This window comes from Pseudoliparis swirei, chromosome 7, assembly GCF_029220125.1.
Source record: "Pseudoliparis swirei isolate HS2019 ecotype Mariana Trench chromosome 7, NWPU_hadal_v1, whole genome shotgun sequence".
Classification (NCBI taxonomy): domain Eukaryota; kingdom Metazoa; phylum Chordata; class Actinopteri; order Perciformes; family Liparidae; genus Pseudoliparis; species Pseudoliparis swirei.
In genome coordinates, this window is record NC_079394.1 from 1,049,791 (window position 1) to 1,067,571 (window position 17,781).

Here is a 17,781-nt window from a genome sequence, read left to right on the forward strand (position 1 = left end):
ACGAATTGGTAATGCTTTTCTTTTTAGTTGTTTTTCTTCTTCTTTCTGCTGAGAACACGGGAGGCGTACAAAGTATGTATGTAACACATAAAGTTGAAGGTAAAAATAACTATAACTTTTTAATATTAATTCAGTAAATGTGACGTGCTGTTGTTATACACTTAGTAGTTATGATGATTATTACCCCAAATGTATGTTTTTTTATGATAGGGATTGTGTGTTTCTTTTAAAATCCTACTACTATTATGTCAAACACTTCAAATAATTAAGTGAATATTCATCTTAAAAGTAGCTCAACACCAGGGAACGTTGCTATGGGGTTGCTGGCGGGTGGCGTGTGGATCGATACAGCATGTGATCACCTGCTCCGCCCGAAATGTTAATGATTGGTTTGGACTGAGATACGTGACGGTGTGTGTGTGCTGTGGTTTTGCCTCTACAACCACATCTTGAGATATATCGACACACCCGTTTGCAACTGCGGTCAACTCAGCCGACAATTACATTTCTGTGCACCTGTAGACTGATGTTGACGGTACACGCATTCGATCGGGAGCGCGCAAGGGTTTTGATAAAGTTAGCGGCAGGATTCACGTGACACAACATCCGGTTTTACAAAGTTAGCGGAAAGAACTACGTGAAACAACATCCGTTTTTCAAAATAAGATGTCGACAAATCATTCACTAGCATTTACAAGTAAACAATTAACTGATTTTGAATATTTCTAGATCGTTTCTGAGATTTAGCTTAAATTATGCTAACATTAAAACGTTTTACTGTACCAAGGAAGAGTTTATACAAATAAAACTCTGACTTTTGTATGTTAAAAAATTCCTGTATATAGATTTCCCCAACAGTTCCAGGAAATGAATGATGCAGCTGTGTTCATGACAGTCCAGACTTCCATTATCCTGGGAATCAGACATATCTACGGTCCCAATTGGGAGATATCTCAAATTAAAAGTCCTAAATGTTTAAGGAAATCGGTCATTTCTTTCATGTTTGAAGTGCTTTATATATGTTTTTCCTCATAACCCCAGGAAATGACTGAGGCAGATGTGTTCAGGACGTCGTTTTTTATTCGACTAATCGTGCAATAATTAGGGACACAGACAGCAGTTCCAGTTGGAATTTGCTGCTTCCTGAAGTGTTTGTGTGTCCATTCCGACGCACTGGCTGTGGAACCAGCGGGAACAGCTGTCACACTGAATCTAAAAAAAAGAGGGGAAATTAATCACCTTTAACATGACCACGGTTACATGCTGTTTTGTTATTTATAATGTTAACAGTTTGGAGCTTAATATAATAATGTTTTGCAATTAAAACATTTTTTTTGAATTACACCATGTGCTACATTTATTACAATGTTCAACAGTTTGGGGGCCAAAATAATAATGTATACATTTTATTTTAAAATGATCTTACCTTCAAAATAATAGCCTTTTTTTTTAAACTGTTTTTTTTCCTCATTTGATCATTTATCAGCGCACCATCACATGATGTCAACAATCTTAAAATAATAAACACTATCATGCAGTCAGAAGACTAAAACGGATGATGAACTGGTAGGACTCCGGCCAGAGCTCTTTGTTGCATGTCATTCTCCATTACTTGTTGAACGTAATCCCTCTATTATCTTTCAAATAATATGTTCAAATTGCCCAAACAAACAATGATGCGAGTTAAATAATTACTTACCCAGTCAGTGAAAGCAGGCCCTGGACCGGGTGGTTTTTTGGCCGAGCACATCGAACATTTGTACTCCGATTCAAACACTAAGATAAAAATACACTTATTAGATCTTGAGTACTACACAAAAAAAATATGGGCAGCAAAAGTTCTCACTCACCTGATGCTTTCAATATTTTCAGAGCGAACTGTTTCCGCTGATCTTCCATTTCTTTTATTGTCGTGCCAAATACCATGTTTGGCATGATTGGGAAGGCCTCCATGACTTCATTTGCCATCTAAACAATGGCACAATATGTGATGTACATGTGAGCGATTGCAGATACTGTTAAACCAACTAAAATCAAAAATACAGAATTGATAAATATTAATTTGGGAAAAGCTTGGTCTTAGAGTAATATTAATCTCACCATGATTACCACCAACCCACAGCTGTTGCCATCTTGCTGCACTGGGTGTTAATTTGAGATATCTCCCAATTGGGACAGTAGATATGTCTGATTCCCAGGATAATGGAAGTCTGGATTGTCCTGAACACAGCTGCACCAGTCAATGCCGGGCATTATGAGGACAAACATAGATAAAGCACTTCAAACATGAAAGAAATGACCGATTTCTTTCAACATGAAAGAAATGACCGATTTCTTTAAACATTTAGGACTTTTAATTTGAGATATCTCCCAATTGGGACAGTAGATATGTCTGATTCCCAGGATAATGGAAGTCTGGATTGTCCTGAACACAGCTGCATCAGTCAATGCCGGGCATTATGAGGAAAAACGTATATAAAGCACTTCAAACATGAAAGAACACAGCTTGTCCTGAACACAGCTGCATCATTCATTTCCTGGAACTGTTGGGGAAATCTATATACAGGAATTTTTAAACATACAAAAGTCTGAGTTTTATTGAATTTTTTAACATACAAAAGTCTGAGTTTTATTTTTATAAACTCTTCCTTGATACAGTAAAACGTTTTAATGTTAGCATAATTTAAGCTAAATCTCAGAAACGATCTATAAAGATTCAAAATCAGTTAATTGTTTACTTGTATATGCTTGTGTATGATTTGTTGACATCTTATTTTGAAAAACGGATGTTGTTTCACGTAGTTCTTTCCGCTAACTTTGCAAAACCGGAAGTTGTGTCACGTGAATCCTTCCGCTAACTTTATCAAAACCCTCGCGCGCTCCCGATCGAATGCGTTTACCGTCAACATCAGTCTATAGGTGCACAGAAATTTAAGTGTCGGCTGAGTTGACCACGGAGATCCGAGTGTCGGCTGAGTTGACCGCAGTCGTTTACTGCATGTTTAATGTCTTCGTGTTTTCGGTCTGCTCTGTAACAAACAGAGGATGCATCCATAAGAATCCCTTGACCTTGGATGAGAGTAAAACGAGGAGTTCATGTCTCTTTGCTTCATGTATACATGACTTCACTAAATGAACAGTATGCCATTTGTAACACGGTCGTTTTTGTCAGAAGTCGTGTGGTTGATTAGACACACCCAGTCCAACGAAGTGTGAGAGCCGTGCAGAGTAATGAGCCCGTGTGGAGCAATAGAGGGTGTGGCTGTTTTACACGAGTGAACAGATAAGCTTGAACGAGTTTTCCTTGTAGAGTGCAGCAGGAGTCACAATCCTGAGCAGACTGCCATCTACTTTCACTCTGCTCGAACAATCCAGTTGCACACTTCTACTCCCTCTCTCCCTCCCTCTCTCTCCGTCGCTTGTGCATTCCTTCAGCAGTTTGAAGCAAGACCTTGAGGGGAAGCGGCTTCCAGCACAGAGGAGTCAGAACTCAAGAGGAAAAAGCTCAGGAGAAACTACAACGCGCAGCCATGAAGGACAAAGTGAGGAAAGGAGGAAGAAATCAGGCCAAGGCTGGTGAGGAGCCCCCGCGGTGTGTCGTTCATGCTCCTCTTTCTCTGTGTCGAGTTGTTCCTCTTTCCTCTTCCTCGTTTCTTCATCTGGTGCCTCCCCCGCTGGAGGGTTAGCACTGCCCTGCTGCTCTGGACATGGCTGGTGCTGTGCTTTTCTTTCGCCATCTTTTCAATCTGCTCCCCACTCTAAAGTGGTGAATGTATTCACACAGACGCGTGCTGTACATTCTCGTTTCTTTAATAAGGACCAAGAAGGCAACGATTAGCTCGTATTCACATCCCTGTGTGCAGCTGTTGATCCTGTTAAACACTTTCCATCTCTTTTCCAGCCACCTTATCTATCACTTAATGGTTTCTCCCTTTGCCATGTTATTAACTGGGCCTTTGAATTTCTGCTTCTCCCCCTTCACAAGACACACTTATTGAATTAAGGAGTGTGTTCTCGTCTTCAGGTGGGATTACTTGAGTCTTTAAATCTGTGGGCACATAATTTAACATGACTATATTCCGTAGAGAGAGGGAAGTCTTCAGCTTGTTTACGGCAGAAATCATTTTACATTCAGCCAGCGACCCTTTCCCCGATGGAGAACACACCCGGGACTCTCTATATGGGCCTTTGAATAATTTGATGTTGCATTTTTCTTAAATTATGTTCTATAAACTATTAAAGATTAACATATAATGTGTTATAATTTTTTTTAAATATCCTGATAATTTAAATGAATGAATCTGAAGACACCCTGGGAAAGTCCCATGGACCCCTGGGTGTCCTAGGACCCCACTTTAAGAATCACTAAGTGCCAAAGTAAACTCAACAGGGCTAAAAAAACAAAGGAACTGTTACTTGTAGTAAGACAGGAATCCCAGGAGGGAGGAGGAAGCTCTTTCCAGCCAATTGTGAACAGAGAAGCCATTTTCTGGGTGCTTTCCCCTGGTAAAGTAACCCCAGATTGACTATTACATCTAAAATGCTTCCACAGTCGATTGTAAATTGAACATTTTCATATTTCTTGCACTCTTGTTATCTTGTCTTATTTGTCTTGTCCAATGTGATGCCGCCCGCCAACACAAATTCCTTGGATGTCCAAAAGGCAATAAATGGTTCTGACTGGTGCTGGAAGTCGTTCCAGATTGACAGCCAGAGCCGGGGATTAACTGGAGAATGAATGACAATCCTCACAGATTAGTGCGAAATGAGTATTGCGTTCATGCCAAAGGTGTTCGATGTGTTCGTGCACACATCCATGAACGCAAGCGAGCTCTCCTGCCCGGCTTTAGGTTTGTTAGTTTAGCGTCTTCGCGCTCTGCCGTCTCCTCGTGTCAGCACTGGGTGTGGTGGGGCCATCACCCTGGGACGACGTGAAGGCCAGTAGGCGAATATAACAGGTTTACTCACATTGTGGGCTACGGCACACGCTGCAACCTGCCCTCCCTCTGCTTCTGCATGTGTGTAAAAAGGCAGACACACCCCACTTTCCCTTCCCCTTCCAGTTATTTGCATACATGAGCCTCAGGCACTCTCACACGCACAGACTATTCACTCCAGCTCAAGATTCTTAGAGAGATTAGCATTCCTGTTTGATTGTTAACAAGATGCTCTTCTAATGCCTTCACGCGCTCCTCTAGACGGCAGCGTAGCTGCTCGTCATCAGTGAGCTGGGAACTATCCCAACGTGAAATAAGCAGAAGGCGGAAAAACAAACTAAAGTATCTGCTTGTCCAGTGTGGTGCTTTCTGCGTGTCCTCAGTGAGTTGTGTTTCTCCTGCCAGCAGATGGAGTGAGCGCGGTTGGTGGACCGGACGCTGCGGGCGCCAAGCAACACGAGGACGCATCGTTCCCTGTGAAGATCCAGGGAGCAGGAATCGAGCCGTTTGAGCTGCAGGTACAGAGCCAGACTGCTGGTCCCTTTCGTTTCCCCGTCTTCACTCTATTCATTTATATGGAACCGTTCTCATCGGTGACAGGTGTGTTATTGCCAGGTTTATGATCTATATTTTGGCATTACTTGCCGTGTTAAACCACGTGTCTTTGTAGGTCCATGGATTTTGGCTTGTTCAAGATACAGTAATGACTCTGCTGTCGAGAGATGAGGTGTGTCCTCGTTCCAACATGTCGTTGGCGCTCGCCGGCACGGCCCTGGACCCCCTTGCAGAACTGCAAAGCCTCAAGGGGCTGAAACCGGGAGCCATCCTTCGCCTGGTGGAAGGTGGGTTTTTGGAAAGCCTTCTCTTTTAGTTCATCTTTACGGTCATGGAGTCTAGATTGTTATGCATGCTTTTCTTTAATAACTTAGATGTCAGTACTTATGCAAGTGTGTAATCATTTTAATAGGATAATTATGGTTTCAATAATTATCTAATAATACTCCATAAGTTGTTGTCAGGCCTTTTAATAATATAGTTGTATACTCTCTTACATGTATGTTCCTACTTATCTTGCGTCATTCACGGTTTAATTTTTAATTATAGATTATAGAATCACACCCATCAGCCATTCCATTTCACACACACACTGAAGTATCTCTCACCTCAATGGGAAGAGATGACTCACCTGGTCTGAGTCATCACAACAAGATTCACAGAGGCAGAGATAACACGTGTGTGCCAACTAATTCTGTTTCAGTTTCTCACCAGCGAGCTGTAACTGAAACAAACTGCTGCAGCCAACCTGTTGCTATGTGCAGTTTATCTCTCTCAGACTGGTGTATGCATATACATCATTGATGAATTGATACCCAAATGCAAAATATAACGCATTATTAATTTGAAGGTGATCATGACATCCTCGAGTCGAGTATCTGTCCTGTTTATTATGGCTGTTTAAAAAGAGCGTCCCCAGTTTCATGAAGGCCAGTACGATCTCTAACACAGCCGCGTGTCTTTCCAGAACCCTACACCGCGCTCTCAGCCAGACTCCATCTGGCTCGTGTGCTTGAGCTGCTGAGAGCCTCTGGACCTCAGGATGCTCTGAGAGAAGGACGGTCACCGAGCATCCTGGAGACCCTCACACAAACAGCAGGTACACGCACTGTCCACTGAGACAACAGGTCAAAGATACCACGCGCTCAAACTGAAGATCTCCCTTCATCACCTGCAGACTCCAGCTTACTGAATGGAAAGAGCTTGAAACGCTCTTCGAGCAACACAAAAACAGAAACAGCCAGCCAGGATGGAGCTCTCCATGAGAACCTCCTCCCTGGCTCCTCAGAGAGGCCCCTCGTGGCCCTGCTACCACAGAGCTCCCAACCAGAGGTATGTGATGACCTGGACTCCGGTTCCACACGAGGCCAGGCCTCGTCCACACCGACGCGCTGACCCTCTGTGACTGTATGTCCGTCTCATCAGGCCCCCGGCTCCCTGAGAGACTTGTCCCTCAGCTGTTGGAACCCGGCTCCAGGACACAGGAAGCTGCAGGGAGACTTCCTGTACATCACCGTGGTGACGATGGAGGGACGGCGGTGTGACATCACATCTTTTCCTAAAGGGTTCTTCCTCAATAGGTAAATATATTGAACGTATGCTAGAAAAGGTAGGAAAGGCCTCTTGTTTAAACGTATGAATATATAATTAGACGTTAACTACGCGAGTGTTTCAGTTTAATGATCAATTATCTTCTCTTCATCTCAGATCCACAGAAGAAGTGTTTGATCCTCGTCCTGCACAGTCTTCCCCAGTCTGTCACAGCTTCACCGACCTGCTCTGTCACATCAGCCCCGCCTTCAAACTAACGTTGACCACGCTCAAAAATAGGTGACGACCTCAATATTAAGGGAGCATGAATATTACAGTATTTTGCCAGATTCCAGAAGCAGTGGGGTTTCAAATTGAAATCATTAAATGATCCCAGTAACTGATAATATCAACATCTCCTCTTGTTAGGTCTCAGATACCTCCAGTAGAGCGGCTGCCCACTCCTTACCCCACCCTGAGCTGGCTCGGCCCTCCATGCAGCGCTCGCACTCATAAAAATACCTTTGGCCGACTTGGACTGGATGAACAGGCAGCCGCCCAGGTGATTCACTACACGGCGTCGTGGTTTGTTGATATTCATTGGCGCGCCGGTGGCCGTGATCTTTCGTGTGATATGTGTAACTATGTGTAACTATGTGTGATATGTGTGATATGTGTTTATGTGTAACTATGTGTGATATGTGTAACCATGTGTAACCATGTGTGATATGTGTGATATGTGTGATATGTGTGATGTGTAACTATGTGTGATATGTGTAACCATGTGTGATATGTGTGATATGTGTGATGTGTAACTATGTGTGATGTGTGTGATATGTGTGTAAATATGTGTGATATGTGTAACTATGTGTGATATGTGTGATATGTGTAACTATGTGTGATATGTGTGATATGTGTGATGTGTAACTATGTGTGATGTGTGTGATATGTGTGATGTGTGTAACTATGTGTGATATGTGTGATATGTGTAACTATGTGTGATATGTGTGATATGTGTGATATGTGTAACTATGTGTGATATGTGTGATATGTGTAACTATGTGTGATATGTGTGATGTGTGTAACTATGTGTGATATGTGTGATATGTGTAACTATGTGTGATATGTGTGATATGTGTAGGCTCCGGATTGGAATGAGGAGCTGCAAGCTGTGAGAGATCTTCCACAGCGCAGCCTGGAGGAGAGGCTGCAGAGGGACAAAGCTCTGCTCCAGGTAACCACGGCGATAGTTTCTCTTATAACAGGACTCTTATCGCCTGATTTCGACTTCTCCCCCTCTAATCTTCACACGTTTTTTTGTTGTTCAGGTTAACGGTGCATTTGTTCGGGCTGTGATGCAGGGGGCAGAAACGGTTGTCGATGGCTTTGTGGAGCCGGTGAATGGAAACGCTGACGACCCAGCGTTCATGTGGGGCGGCCTGTTCATGAGCCAAGGGGCAGCAAGCGCCGTCTTTGGAGGGGAAAGGGGTCGCCGGTGAGAGCAGAGCACATGTTCAGTGACCACTAAAGACATTGTTTATGTTGTTATGTGGCTGCACAGGATCGAAGGAGGTTTTGTCTTCGTTTACAGACTGACATGGAATTTCTCCCTGATTATCCAAATGTTTGCTTCTCTTCTCCTTTCAGGGCCGCTCAGAGGCTGGAGTTCAAAGGAGTACAAGCGTACAGTGACATCGAGCATTTGCAGGGGTTGCACACTCTACCGACAGCCGTCGTCGACTACAGAGGAGTGCGTCTGTCTGCTCAGGGTCTGGCCCCCGGGTTGGAGGGCTCAGATCCGGACCAGGCAGCTGCTCCCTCCTCAAGGTAGTGGAGCCATCAGTTAACAATCACGCCGTGAGGCCACCATTTTTGTGTTTTCAAGCTAATTGTCTTCCTTCTTTTGCACTCTAGAGGCTTGCTGTACGGGATAAATGCAGGACCCCAGGAGTCCCCCCAACGCAGACGGCTTCTCGAGCTCTTGGCTCAGGCGGCCAAATGTCTCTCTCTGCAGAGACATGTTCTGGTGGGGCCCAACGATCACAAAGTGCCACTGTTCACCTCGGTGGACGCTCAGGGACTGCTGGGCGCTGATGGGAGGTTCTACATACTGGACGTGTTCAGGAGCTTTCCGGCTGATGCCAACTTCTGCCCAGAGGCGGAGACAGAAGTCCAGACAGTCACTGAAGAAGAGGAGAGCAATAAAAGCTGTGCAGAGGACCAGGAGAAGAAGAGTTGTGTAAAAGAAGGTTGGCCTGAGAATTATCAGTCCGCCTCTGGGCTTCCAAGGAGCTTCCCTCACGGACTCTGTCGACTGAGGCCGGAGCTGGTGCAGGCCTTCGTCCAGCACAAGTGAGTTACCAGTAAAATAAAAACACTTTGAATTTGGAAGATTTTTTCCATCAAGTTGAAGTTTTGATTTTTGCTTTTTGCATTCAGGCATTCCCAGTTCACTCAGCATGTCAGGGAGACGTTGGACGAGAATGGAGGCTTTGAGGAATGTGCAACAGCTTGTAAGATGTGTTTTAGTAGATCACTGACTGAATGCATACCAGAATGAAAGTTAACACGCATAGAGAACGTTGTCCATCATATATTCTGTATTTACTTAAGTGTTCCTGTACCTGCAGGTGATTCTCGAGCCCCTGACGCAGTACGAGCTGCTTGTAAAGAAGTGGGCTCAGTCAGCGACATCATCTTTGAGATGCGCTTCAACCCGAGCGTCTTCTCTCCAGGTACCACGAGAAACGACACACACACTAACACACACAGTCGTATCTTTTGCTGGATCACAGTATGACACGCAGCCTGTGTTTGGTGTTTCAGAAGTATCCTTCCCTCCTGGGGAAAGTAAGTCAACAAAGTTGCAGGAGAGGTTACTGAGGGAAGCTGCTGCTTTCATCATCACACATCAGATACCAGCCTTTGTACGTGTTTACATACAGTCCTACAAGATGCACATGGAGAAACAACATGCAACCAACTCTACGTGTGTCTGTGTGTGTGTGTGTGCAGGTGGAGTTTTGCCTACAAAGCAATGAGGCGCCAATGGATGGAGAGTCTCTGAAACAGGCGCTACACCAAAGAGGCATCAATCTCAGATACCTGGGTCATGTAATCACGACCATCAGCCAATCGGAACAAAAGGAGCAACTGAGGCATATACTGGTGAGTTTGATTTTCAAAATGGTCAAACTTGATGAAATAATCTCTCTCATAACAACTTTGCTTTCTAACACTCTTCTCTTCTTCTCAACCAGAGATTGGTCATCGGGGAAATATTCACCCGTTCAACAAGAAGGGTGTTCAACAACTTCCTCCAGGTACTTCACACCATGCTGTCCAGCACATTCCTTTTCAGTCTTATGTTTGCACACCTCAAAGTAAGAGGCAGGTGTGTGAAAAGTCCCCGAGAGACTGAACTGAGTTGAACCGCAGCCTTCGGTTCTGTCTTTGCAGGGTGTGGACGTGCCGAGCCTCTCAGCTGCTGTCAGTCACTTCCTGTGCTGCCTCTTGGTCCCTCACTTCACACCAATCCCCGTGTTGGAGGAGACTAAGAAGAAGTCAAGGCGGCGTGGCCGAGTGGCCGGGGCCTCTGAAAGCACGCCCTGGAGCATGCTGGCAGGGGCCGAGCTGTGGAACCTGGTCTGCCAGGATGCAGCTGAAACGTATAACATCTCTGACAGCCTGGGGTGAGCACACAGCTTAGTTTTCTCTCTGTGGGTATTAGCTACCCAATGGCTCAGAGTCATTGCGAGAATAACTGGAATTTGTATTTGTAACAGCTCTAATCCGAACCACCTGGTGGAGCACTACGGCCTTCAGAAGCTCTCTCTGCTCAGAGAGTTCTGTTTAAAGACTGGAGTACAGGTAACTGACACTAATACATGTATAACGATGTGATGTACACTGAGAGGAAATTGATAAATCCCAGAGACGCTGTATAATTAAAGGGGAAAGTATGTTTGTTTGTTCACCAGTTGAGACTGAGAGACTACGTCCTTGACAACCAAAATAAAACTCCCATTGGTCCCGATGACATCCTCAACATCTTCCCTGTTGTCAAGCACATCCACATGCCAACTGTGGATGCTTCAAAAGCATACCGAGCTGCACAGAACTTCATTCAGAAGGGTGGGTCAAAGCAGCTGGCTCGTCATCATGATCCTGTCTCTGTAATCCTTGTGCTCAACTGGTGTCTTAGAACACAATGTCAATAAAAAGTGCACATTTATTGTGTGCTCCCCACCTGCAGGTCTGCTGGATCAAGCCCATGAACAGCTAAAAGAAGCAACCTACTTGTTTGGCAGGGTGTGTGACGACCTGCACATCGAGGCCTGTTATTGCCACAGCCTGTTGGCCAAGGTGGCCTACGTGCAGGGCAAGGCCGTTGAGGTAGGCTCGCTGCATCCACACAGAAACTAAGGGAACGGTCAAACTGCCTGGCTCCACTTCATGACGTAATGAAGTGATCGTAATCATTAATATACATGAAGCTGGCCCAGGAATTATTGCCATTGCTGTGACTTTCTGTGCTCTCAAGGCTCGCAGTGTCCAGCTGAAAGCCGTGGTCATCAGTGAGAGGGTGCTTGGCTTTGACCATCCCAACACTGTCCACCAATATGTGAGTACAGCGACACAAGGCACCGCTACTAGAGATAGAACTGTGAGATAGATGCATCCTAACTGTCCCCCTGGGTCCATGACAACACATTTGTGTTTGGGTTGTATGCCATATGTGATCATTCCGATGTTGTTGTCATGTGCAGGCCCTCTTGGGTGTGTATGTGTTTGCTGGAGGGGAGACGGCCCTGGCCCAGAAGTGTCTCCTCAGAGCTCGTCTGCTCATGCTAACGGTCCACGGAGAGGACCACCCCTACATCGCAACACTGGATGTAGGTTACAACAAGCACACAAAGGCTTCTCACAACACCTTTACAGACAACCTTTGAGACAATGGCAACCGTCTCATTGTTCTCTTGCAGAGCTGTCTTGGGTTGGTGCTGACTGGAGATCAGAGAGGGAAGTTCCTTCAGAACGCTCTCAGGCTCAACACCTCCTTCTTCGGCCCCTTACATCTGCACACCGCTCTCAAGTAAGACACTATATTGTGTATAAAAGGTAAGTTGATGTATTTTGTCCCTATTTCCTAACATTTCCTTGTGTGCAGTCAGCACCTGTTGGCCCAGTGGATGTGCAGCAAGGGAGACTACAGAAGTGCAATGAGCCATGAGAAAGAGTCCCTCGCTGCTTTCACCTCCATGGTCAGTATGTCGGCGTGTGAGAGTTGCAGAGAGGGAGGGATTGGGTTGTATGTGCACGTCATCTTACCATCATGTTGTCTCTCAGTTTGGAGTGGACCATCCTCAGTCGCTCTGCAGCAAAGAGTTTCTGTGCACGATAACCAAGCAAGCGGTGAAGGTGGAACGCTCGCTCCGACAGACGGGCGCTGACGGCGTGGAGCCGCCAGTGGAGGTTTGTCCAGGAGCTCACGTGGTCCCTGACACCAGGAACCTGTTTGGACCGTACAAAGTAAAGAAGTGTGTTCACGGTGTCCCTGTCCTCTCTGTCCTCAGTGTCTAACTCCCACTTCTGACAATATCCTGGAGCAAATTGCTCTGGTGACTGGGATCCGGAGCCTTACACACAGGTACATATAATTTAAATGTAGCTTGACCAATATTAGATGTTTTAAGATGGTACTGATAACCTAATCCTTAAAAATCCCATCATCTATATTGGTTAATAGCTATTTCATAATGCATAGGATTCATATATATATATGTGTGTGTATATTTGTTGTGACTTCATCATTGAAAATAAATGATATGATACAGTAGATATAATAACAACACGTTGAAAGGTTTACGGTCTGCACTTTCATTTTTGATACTTTTTGGTTCTCCATGTTGAAAACTATCCTTCCCAAAAAAGTAATTGTTAGTACAAATCGGACCTTTAAAATACTAAATGTGGCATAGATTTAAAATGTTGAAGACTTTTTTTTTTTAAATGTCCATCTGAATATTTCGTGCCTGTTACAAAAATGTAAGAAATGTGTTTAGTACAAGAAAATGAAAACTCTAGACAATCTCAAAGGTGCAGGTGTGTTGTTAAGAAAGAAGCCACTCATTAATTCTTTGTTTTCATAGAGATGGACTCCAGGAGTATAGGAAGAAACACAACGAACTAAAGGCAGCGGTGGCAAAGGAACTGGGATTCAATGTGACCAACAAGCTCGGGGCCTCAGAAACTGTGAACGGAGAAGAGAAAAGCTCAGATCTAGAAACAGGAAGCAGGAAGGAAGCCGAGGATGGAGGAAGCCCAGCGGCGGAGAAGCCCAGCGAGGGCCGACAGGAGCAGCCAGTGGAAGACACCTCGGTGAAGGGTGCTGCCACCGCTTCAGTTGATGCTCATGCAGTGGAGCCGCCTGAAGTGAAAGGGCATGAGGAGAAAACCGATGCAGAAGACAGGGACAGAGCGGCTTCAGATACGGAGGTCAAGATAGTGAATGTGGAGTCAGAGGTCAGGGCGGCAGGACAGACAGCTGAGAGCAGCGCCACAGAGAACGGAGAGATGAAACCTGAGATGAAATGCGTGTCCGATGAGGTTAACGGTGACTGCGACGTCCCCGAAAGCCCGTCAAACCCGAAGAGTAAACGAACCTGGGCGGATGTTGTTTCAAAAGCCAATGGAGGGGGGGGCGTAGACACAGCGGTCAGCAAAGATGAAGTCACTGCCAATGGAACCGCTCAAAAGTGAGAATAGAAACAGGAGAACTAGTGTTGTTGTCAAGCTTTTCCAAGTAACTGCTGAAAGATTAAAAAAACTCTTCCAGGATCTTTGATGCATTTTGATCGAATTTATATGAAGCTGGCAACAGAAAGGGAGAGTTTAGTATTCCTTTAGGAGATGTTGGTGCTGGGAGAGGGCTGTACTGCTGCGTGCTGGGGTTTTCAACAATAAACTTTTTATCTGGTTTAAAAGTGACGTTGCTCTTTGAGGGTACATCCACCAAAGTGAAAAGATAGATGTAAACGTGATGTGTTGTAGCGTGACGCTATCAAACAAGTGATGTGCCCAGAACTCCTCAACGGCAGATTCATCTACATTTAAATGGATGTAAGAATCATATTAGACTTAATAAGATGTTACTCGACTCCGGTTGTAAAATCATCAATCAGGAGATTTATTCTTGCAAGAAGAAGCTGTTTCACTATTACAACAAATTACTTTACAGATTGCACTTCCAAGTCTGCTCTGCTCTCACAATGAGAGGCGTCCTGATATACGGAGGTAGTGCAGACTTATGAACCAGGAGCCCTCGGGACTCAAACTGTACATTCTGCTCAGAGATGAAACTCTACCCAGTTATCTCGTCAACGGACGTTTTATTTGTCATGATGCCCTATGACATTTTTTTTTAAGTGGTTGTCAAACCATCTACACACACGTTAAATCAAGAAAATGTGAATTATACATGCGTGCATATCAATGAGAATGCATTCCTGACAAAGAGAAAAAGTTACAAAAATTAAGGGAAATTAATCTTTACATGTTTCTTCAGCCGGTCCTTACAAACTGAGAACTCTCCGGCTGACGTCCATTTCCCTCCAAACAGAGGAGACATAATAAGCCTCCAGTAATGTTATCACATAGTACCATATGAAGGCATAAAACTTATAATCCTGTTATTTTTTTCATCTCACATTTTTTTCGAGCTCCCTGCTGCCTCTGTTTCATTATGAACGTTTCAACACAGACAAAGTGTTGGATATCCAGAGATGTACCAGCAGGTATGAGCAACAGGCTGACCGGGCACTTCACCACTGGGCCAGAACATTTGGTTTATATTTGTTGTCCCACCGGCTCATAACAAGATCGGTCTTCTTGTTTAACGCTAGCTGATCCAATGACATCCTTTAAAACCTGCCTCTTTGGGCTCAGTGGTTAAATAAAACATTCTGTCTACAAAAGTTTACCGAGTGTGCCAGAGCAAACACAGGACAGGCGCAGCTGAACGACGGGCCTTCAGGCAGAACCAGTTCTGGATGCTCAACAGTCCCTTTTAATTCCAAATAAGGCCTTAAAACAAACTACCAGGATAGTATCGCAAGATTCAATCCTCAATTTAGAGAAGGACTAATTTATTTAGAAAGAAATGCTGATAAAGTAGAAAACATGAAGTAACATGTCCATTTCCTGTATCAGCCATGTGTTTCCCTCTGGATTATCTCCAGATCAGAGCAGTGTTGGTACTGTGGTTCAGGCGGCTCTGCCCAGGTGCATTGTGGGAGTCTTTGAAGGCTGGCGGTGGGAAAGGTGATGACTGCAGTGTCACTGAAGACGTCAACCAGACGGGACGGACAGGGCAGCCGTCGCTCCTCACACACGGACACGGCCTGCGTGATGTAGCTGTAGTCCCGCCTGAACTCTCTCTCTACAGTTCTGCTGGGGCGACAGACAGAAAACATCACCTCCGCCCTCCTCCACTTTATTCAACATCATCTCCATCATTCATGTCTTACACCCACCTGTCCATCATGCCATTGAAGCTGTTTCCAATGATTTTCATCAGAGGAAGATGCTGCACACTCCAATTCTTCCACAGAAGGTTGTTGTACAGGGCTTTCCCACAATGCATCAGGTAAAAGAGTGTGGGCTTCGTCACCAGACACTTCCCCTCCTGCAGATACAGTGAGAGAGAGCATATGTCCCACCTGACGCACATCCAGTAAACTATGAAAGTCAACTAGCGGCGACCTGCAGCTTGCATGAGATAAGTCAGGTTCTTTATGTTGTAAGTTAATCCACCTGGCAGGGCTGCTGAGGGTTTGCAAACACACAACAGCATTTGCACGATTCATTTGTTCTCCATGCAGTAACTGTTTACTTTTTTTTTTTTTTTTAACGTGTTGCCAACAACTGACCTCATTCTCTGTGAGGACAGTCAGACCCAGCTCTCTCAAAACATCCATCTCTCCAGATGAGAACGCAGGATCATAAACAGAGCAGTCCTTCGGTGGAATCTGAGGGGGGGGGGGGGCACGGGTCAGAAAAGGATCTCATGGAGACGGTTTCTTATCTGGTTGAATACAAATATCCTCGAACCTGTCCTGCGTCCAGCAGCAGCAGCAACATGGCGAGCTGGAAGCGAGCCGACACACAGGAGGAGAAGGAGCCGAGGCCGTAACACACGCACTGCGGCTGCGCACACCGGCTGCTGCCCAGCTGGTCTGCGGGGCCCTCAGCGCCCGTGTCCTCTGGAGGGGTTGATGAGGCTGAGGATCCTGCCTCTGAACACAAGAGGACTGAAAGAGTCACTCAACGAGCCCACAAACGAACATCGATTACCTTCGCATTGAAAATGCGGAAGGTTATGTTTTGATCGCCGTGTATTTATTTATTCATTTGTATGCGCGTTACTCGCATAACTCAAAAATCATTAAACCGAATCGCATGTAATTTGGTGGGATGATTGGTTATTATCAGGGGACCATTTGATTAGATTTTGGAATCGATCGGGTCAAAGGTCAAGAAAAGGTCAACATCTTCTTTTTACCATAGCACGGTCAATTTCTATCCAATTAGCATGCAACTAATGCCAACATGTTCATAATTCAATGCCCAATATTGTGATATGCGACGGTATGCGCTCTACCGAGTGCCCGTTCTAGTTGTATATGTAATCTTATGTTTTTAGGTTTGTTCTTAACATCATTGGGACTACAGATGAAAAATAGCCCCCTGGCTAACTCTGGCACATTTACTGAAATGTTTTTATTAATGTGCACTGTCCCTTTTTTTTTTTAAACACAAATATGTCTTCATAACGCCACTTCTCCAGCGCACTCACTTTTCCACTCATGCCAAATGTCGTCGCATCTCAGCTCAGACCTGGTGGTAGGATGAGCAGAATGACTGAACATGAAACACGACTCATTCTCCAGGAGACTGCTGCATGGTTTAGACTTCTTACACCGTGTCGCGGACTCGTTTCACACTTTTCCCGATATCCAGCTGCTCCCGGCTGCGTGTCGAGGGCACCTGGAGGGATTTGGATTTCCGCGCTGCACCTTTTCGTCTCCGGGCCACCTGCCACTCCTCTCCGGGGTCCGACATGAGAGCTACTTCACAGTCGCCTCGTGTAAGCACAAGCAGACATGTGGCAAAATACAAATATCGTACCGACACATTTTTTTATAAGTGCAACCATGTGTTGCCGAGTCTGAGGAAAGTGGGACTGTTTTGAGTGTAACACGCGCAGATCCGTTTCCGGTGTCATGCCACATTTTGTAACCCCGTGTTGTACAATTACCTGTAAATTGTAGTCAATAAACGGACTGCAGATCACAGGCGAGTAGTGACGTGGGGAGTTATAATGAGTGAGTTGTGTTAAAGAAACATATTTACCCGTATGAATCATTTGACACAGAGTAGCGCCACCTGCTGGCCAACCCGTCGGTACTGCATGTGTCTGTGATCATATGGTCTGTGGATTAAGAAATTTAGACTACTAGAGAAGGTTTTCCTGCATTAACTCGTAGAATCAGTGGACATTTGGGGTTCAGCCTGACTAACACGGGCACATGCTTGAATTTAAACTGATGTGCTTTTAAAACTTGGTTTTGCCACCTGCCATGAATCAAAAAAACAAACAGAATGTAATTCTTTTGTAAATGGTTTTGTTCCGTGAGATTGAGGTATATTTACGCCTACATTTACTAACATGTGCCAGTGATGAGGACAACTACAGGGA

General features: G+C 45.0%; 2 protein-coding genes across 5 annotated transcripts; one reads left to right on the forward strand and one right to left on the reverse strand.

Moving 5' to 3' along the window:
• The first annotated feature begins 43 nt into the window (after positions 1-43).
• si:ch211-166a6.5 (clustered mitochondria protein homolog) lies at positions 44-14,012 on the forward strand. 3 transcript variants are annotated; one of them, XM_056419771.1, is made up of 29 exons: positions 44-99; positions 3,436-3,576; positions 5,343-5,455; positions 5,608-5,779; positions 6,460-6,591; positions 6,670-6,824; positions 6,918-7,072; positions 7,200-7,322; positions 7,452-7,584; positions 8,164-8,256; positions 8,351-8,517; positions 8,670-8,849; positions 8,937-9,374; positions 9,462-9,535; positions 9,653-9,757; positions 9,849-9,949; positions 10,038-10,190; positions 10,283-10,345; positions 10,482-10,714; positions 10,808-10,892; positions 11,003-11,156; positions 11,278-11,417; positions 11,566-11,646; positions 11,792-11,917; positions 12,008-12,117; positions 12,193-12,286; positions 12,372-12,497; positions 12,599-12,672; positions 13,175-14,012. In XM_056419771.1, the coding sequence occupies exons 2-29, from the start codon at positions 3,531-3,533 to the stop codon at positions 13,782-13,784; spliced, it is 4,236 nt and encodes a 1,411-aa protein (XP_056275746.1). In that variant the 5' UTR covers positions 44-99; positions 3,436-3,530; the 3' UTR covers positions 13,785-14,012. The 3 variants fall into 3 exon arrangements, with proteins under 3 accessions (XP_056275746.1, XP_056275745.1, XP_056275747.1); XM_056419770.1 differs by lacking the exon at positions 44-99 and having other exon boundaries at positions 2,862-3,576; XM_056419772.1 differs by lacking the exon at positions 44-99 and having other exon boundaries at positions 2,862-3,576; positions 5,346-5,455.
• Positions 14,013-14,187: 175 nt separating this feature from the next.
• srrd (SRR1 domain containing) lies at positions 14,188-17,285 on the reverse strand. 2 transcript variants are annotated; one of them, XM_056419783.1, is made up of 6 exons: positions 17,002-17,285; positions 16,879-16,919; positions 16,134-16,333; positions 15,953-16,051; positions 15,557-15,708; positions 14,188-15,470 (listed from the first exon to the last, which is right to left on the reverse strand). In XM_056419783.1, exons 1-6 carry the CDS (start codon positions 17,142-17,144, stop codon positions 15,230-15,232), a joined length of 876 nt encoding a protein of 291 aa, XP_056275758.1. In that variant the 5' UTR covers positions 17,145-17,285; the 3' UTR covers positions 14,188-15,229. The 2 variants fall into 2 exon arrangements, with proteins under 2 accessions (XP_056275758.1, XP_056275759.1); XM_056419784.1 differs by having other exon boundaries at positions 16,134-16,318; positions 17,002-17,283.
• Positions 17,286-17,781: the final 496 nt, after the last annotated feature.

What these genes read in the sequence shown, in the direction of transcription:
- si:ch211-166a6.5 (XM_056419771.1), top strand. Translation starts at nt 3,531, where the DNA reads ATGAAGGACAAAGTGAGGAAAGGAGGAAGAAATCAGGCCAAGGCTG. An exon ending in AACATCTCTGACAGCCTGGG is followed by an intron (nt 10,715 to 10,807) that starts GTGAGCACACAG and finishes TATTTGTAACAG; the next exon opens with CTCTAATCCGAACCACCTGG. An exon ending in ACAGAACTTCATTCAGAAGG is followed by an intron (nt 11,157 to 11,277) that starts GTGGGTCAAAGC and finishes CCCCACCTGCAG; the next exon opens with GTCTGCTGGATCAAGCCCAT.
- srrd (XM_056419783.1), bottom strand. Translation starts at nt 17,144, where the DNA reads ATGTCGGACCCCGGAGAGGAGTGGCAGGTGGCCCGGAGACGAAAAGGT. An exon ending in AAACGAGTCCGCGACACGGT is followed by an intron (nt 16,920 to 17,001) that starts GTAAGAAGTCTA and finishes TCCTACCACCAG; the next exon opens with GTCTGAGCTGAGATGCGACG. An exon ending in TGCTGCTGGACGCAGGACAG is followed by an intron (nt 16,052 to 16,133) that starts GTTCGAGGATAT and finishes CCCCCCCCTCAG; the next exon opens with ATTCCACCGAAGGACTGCTC.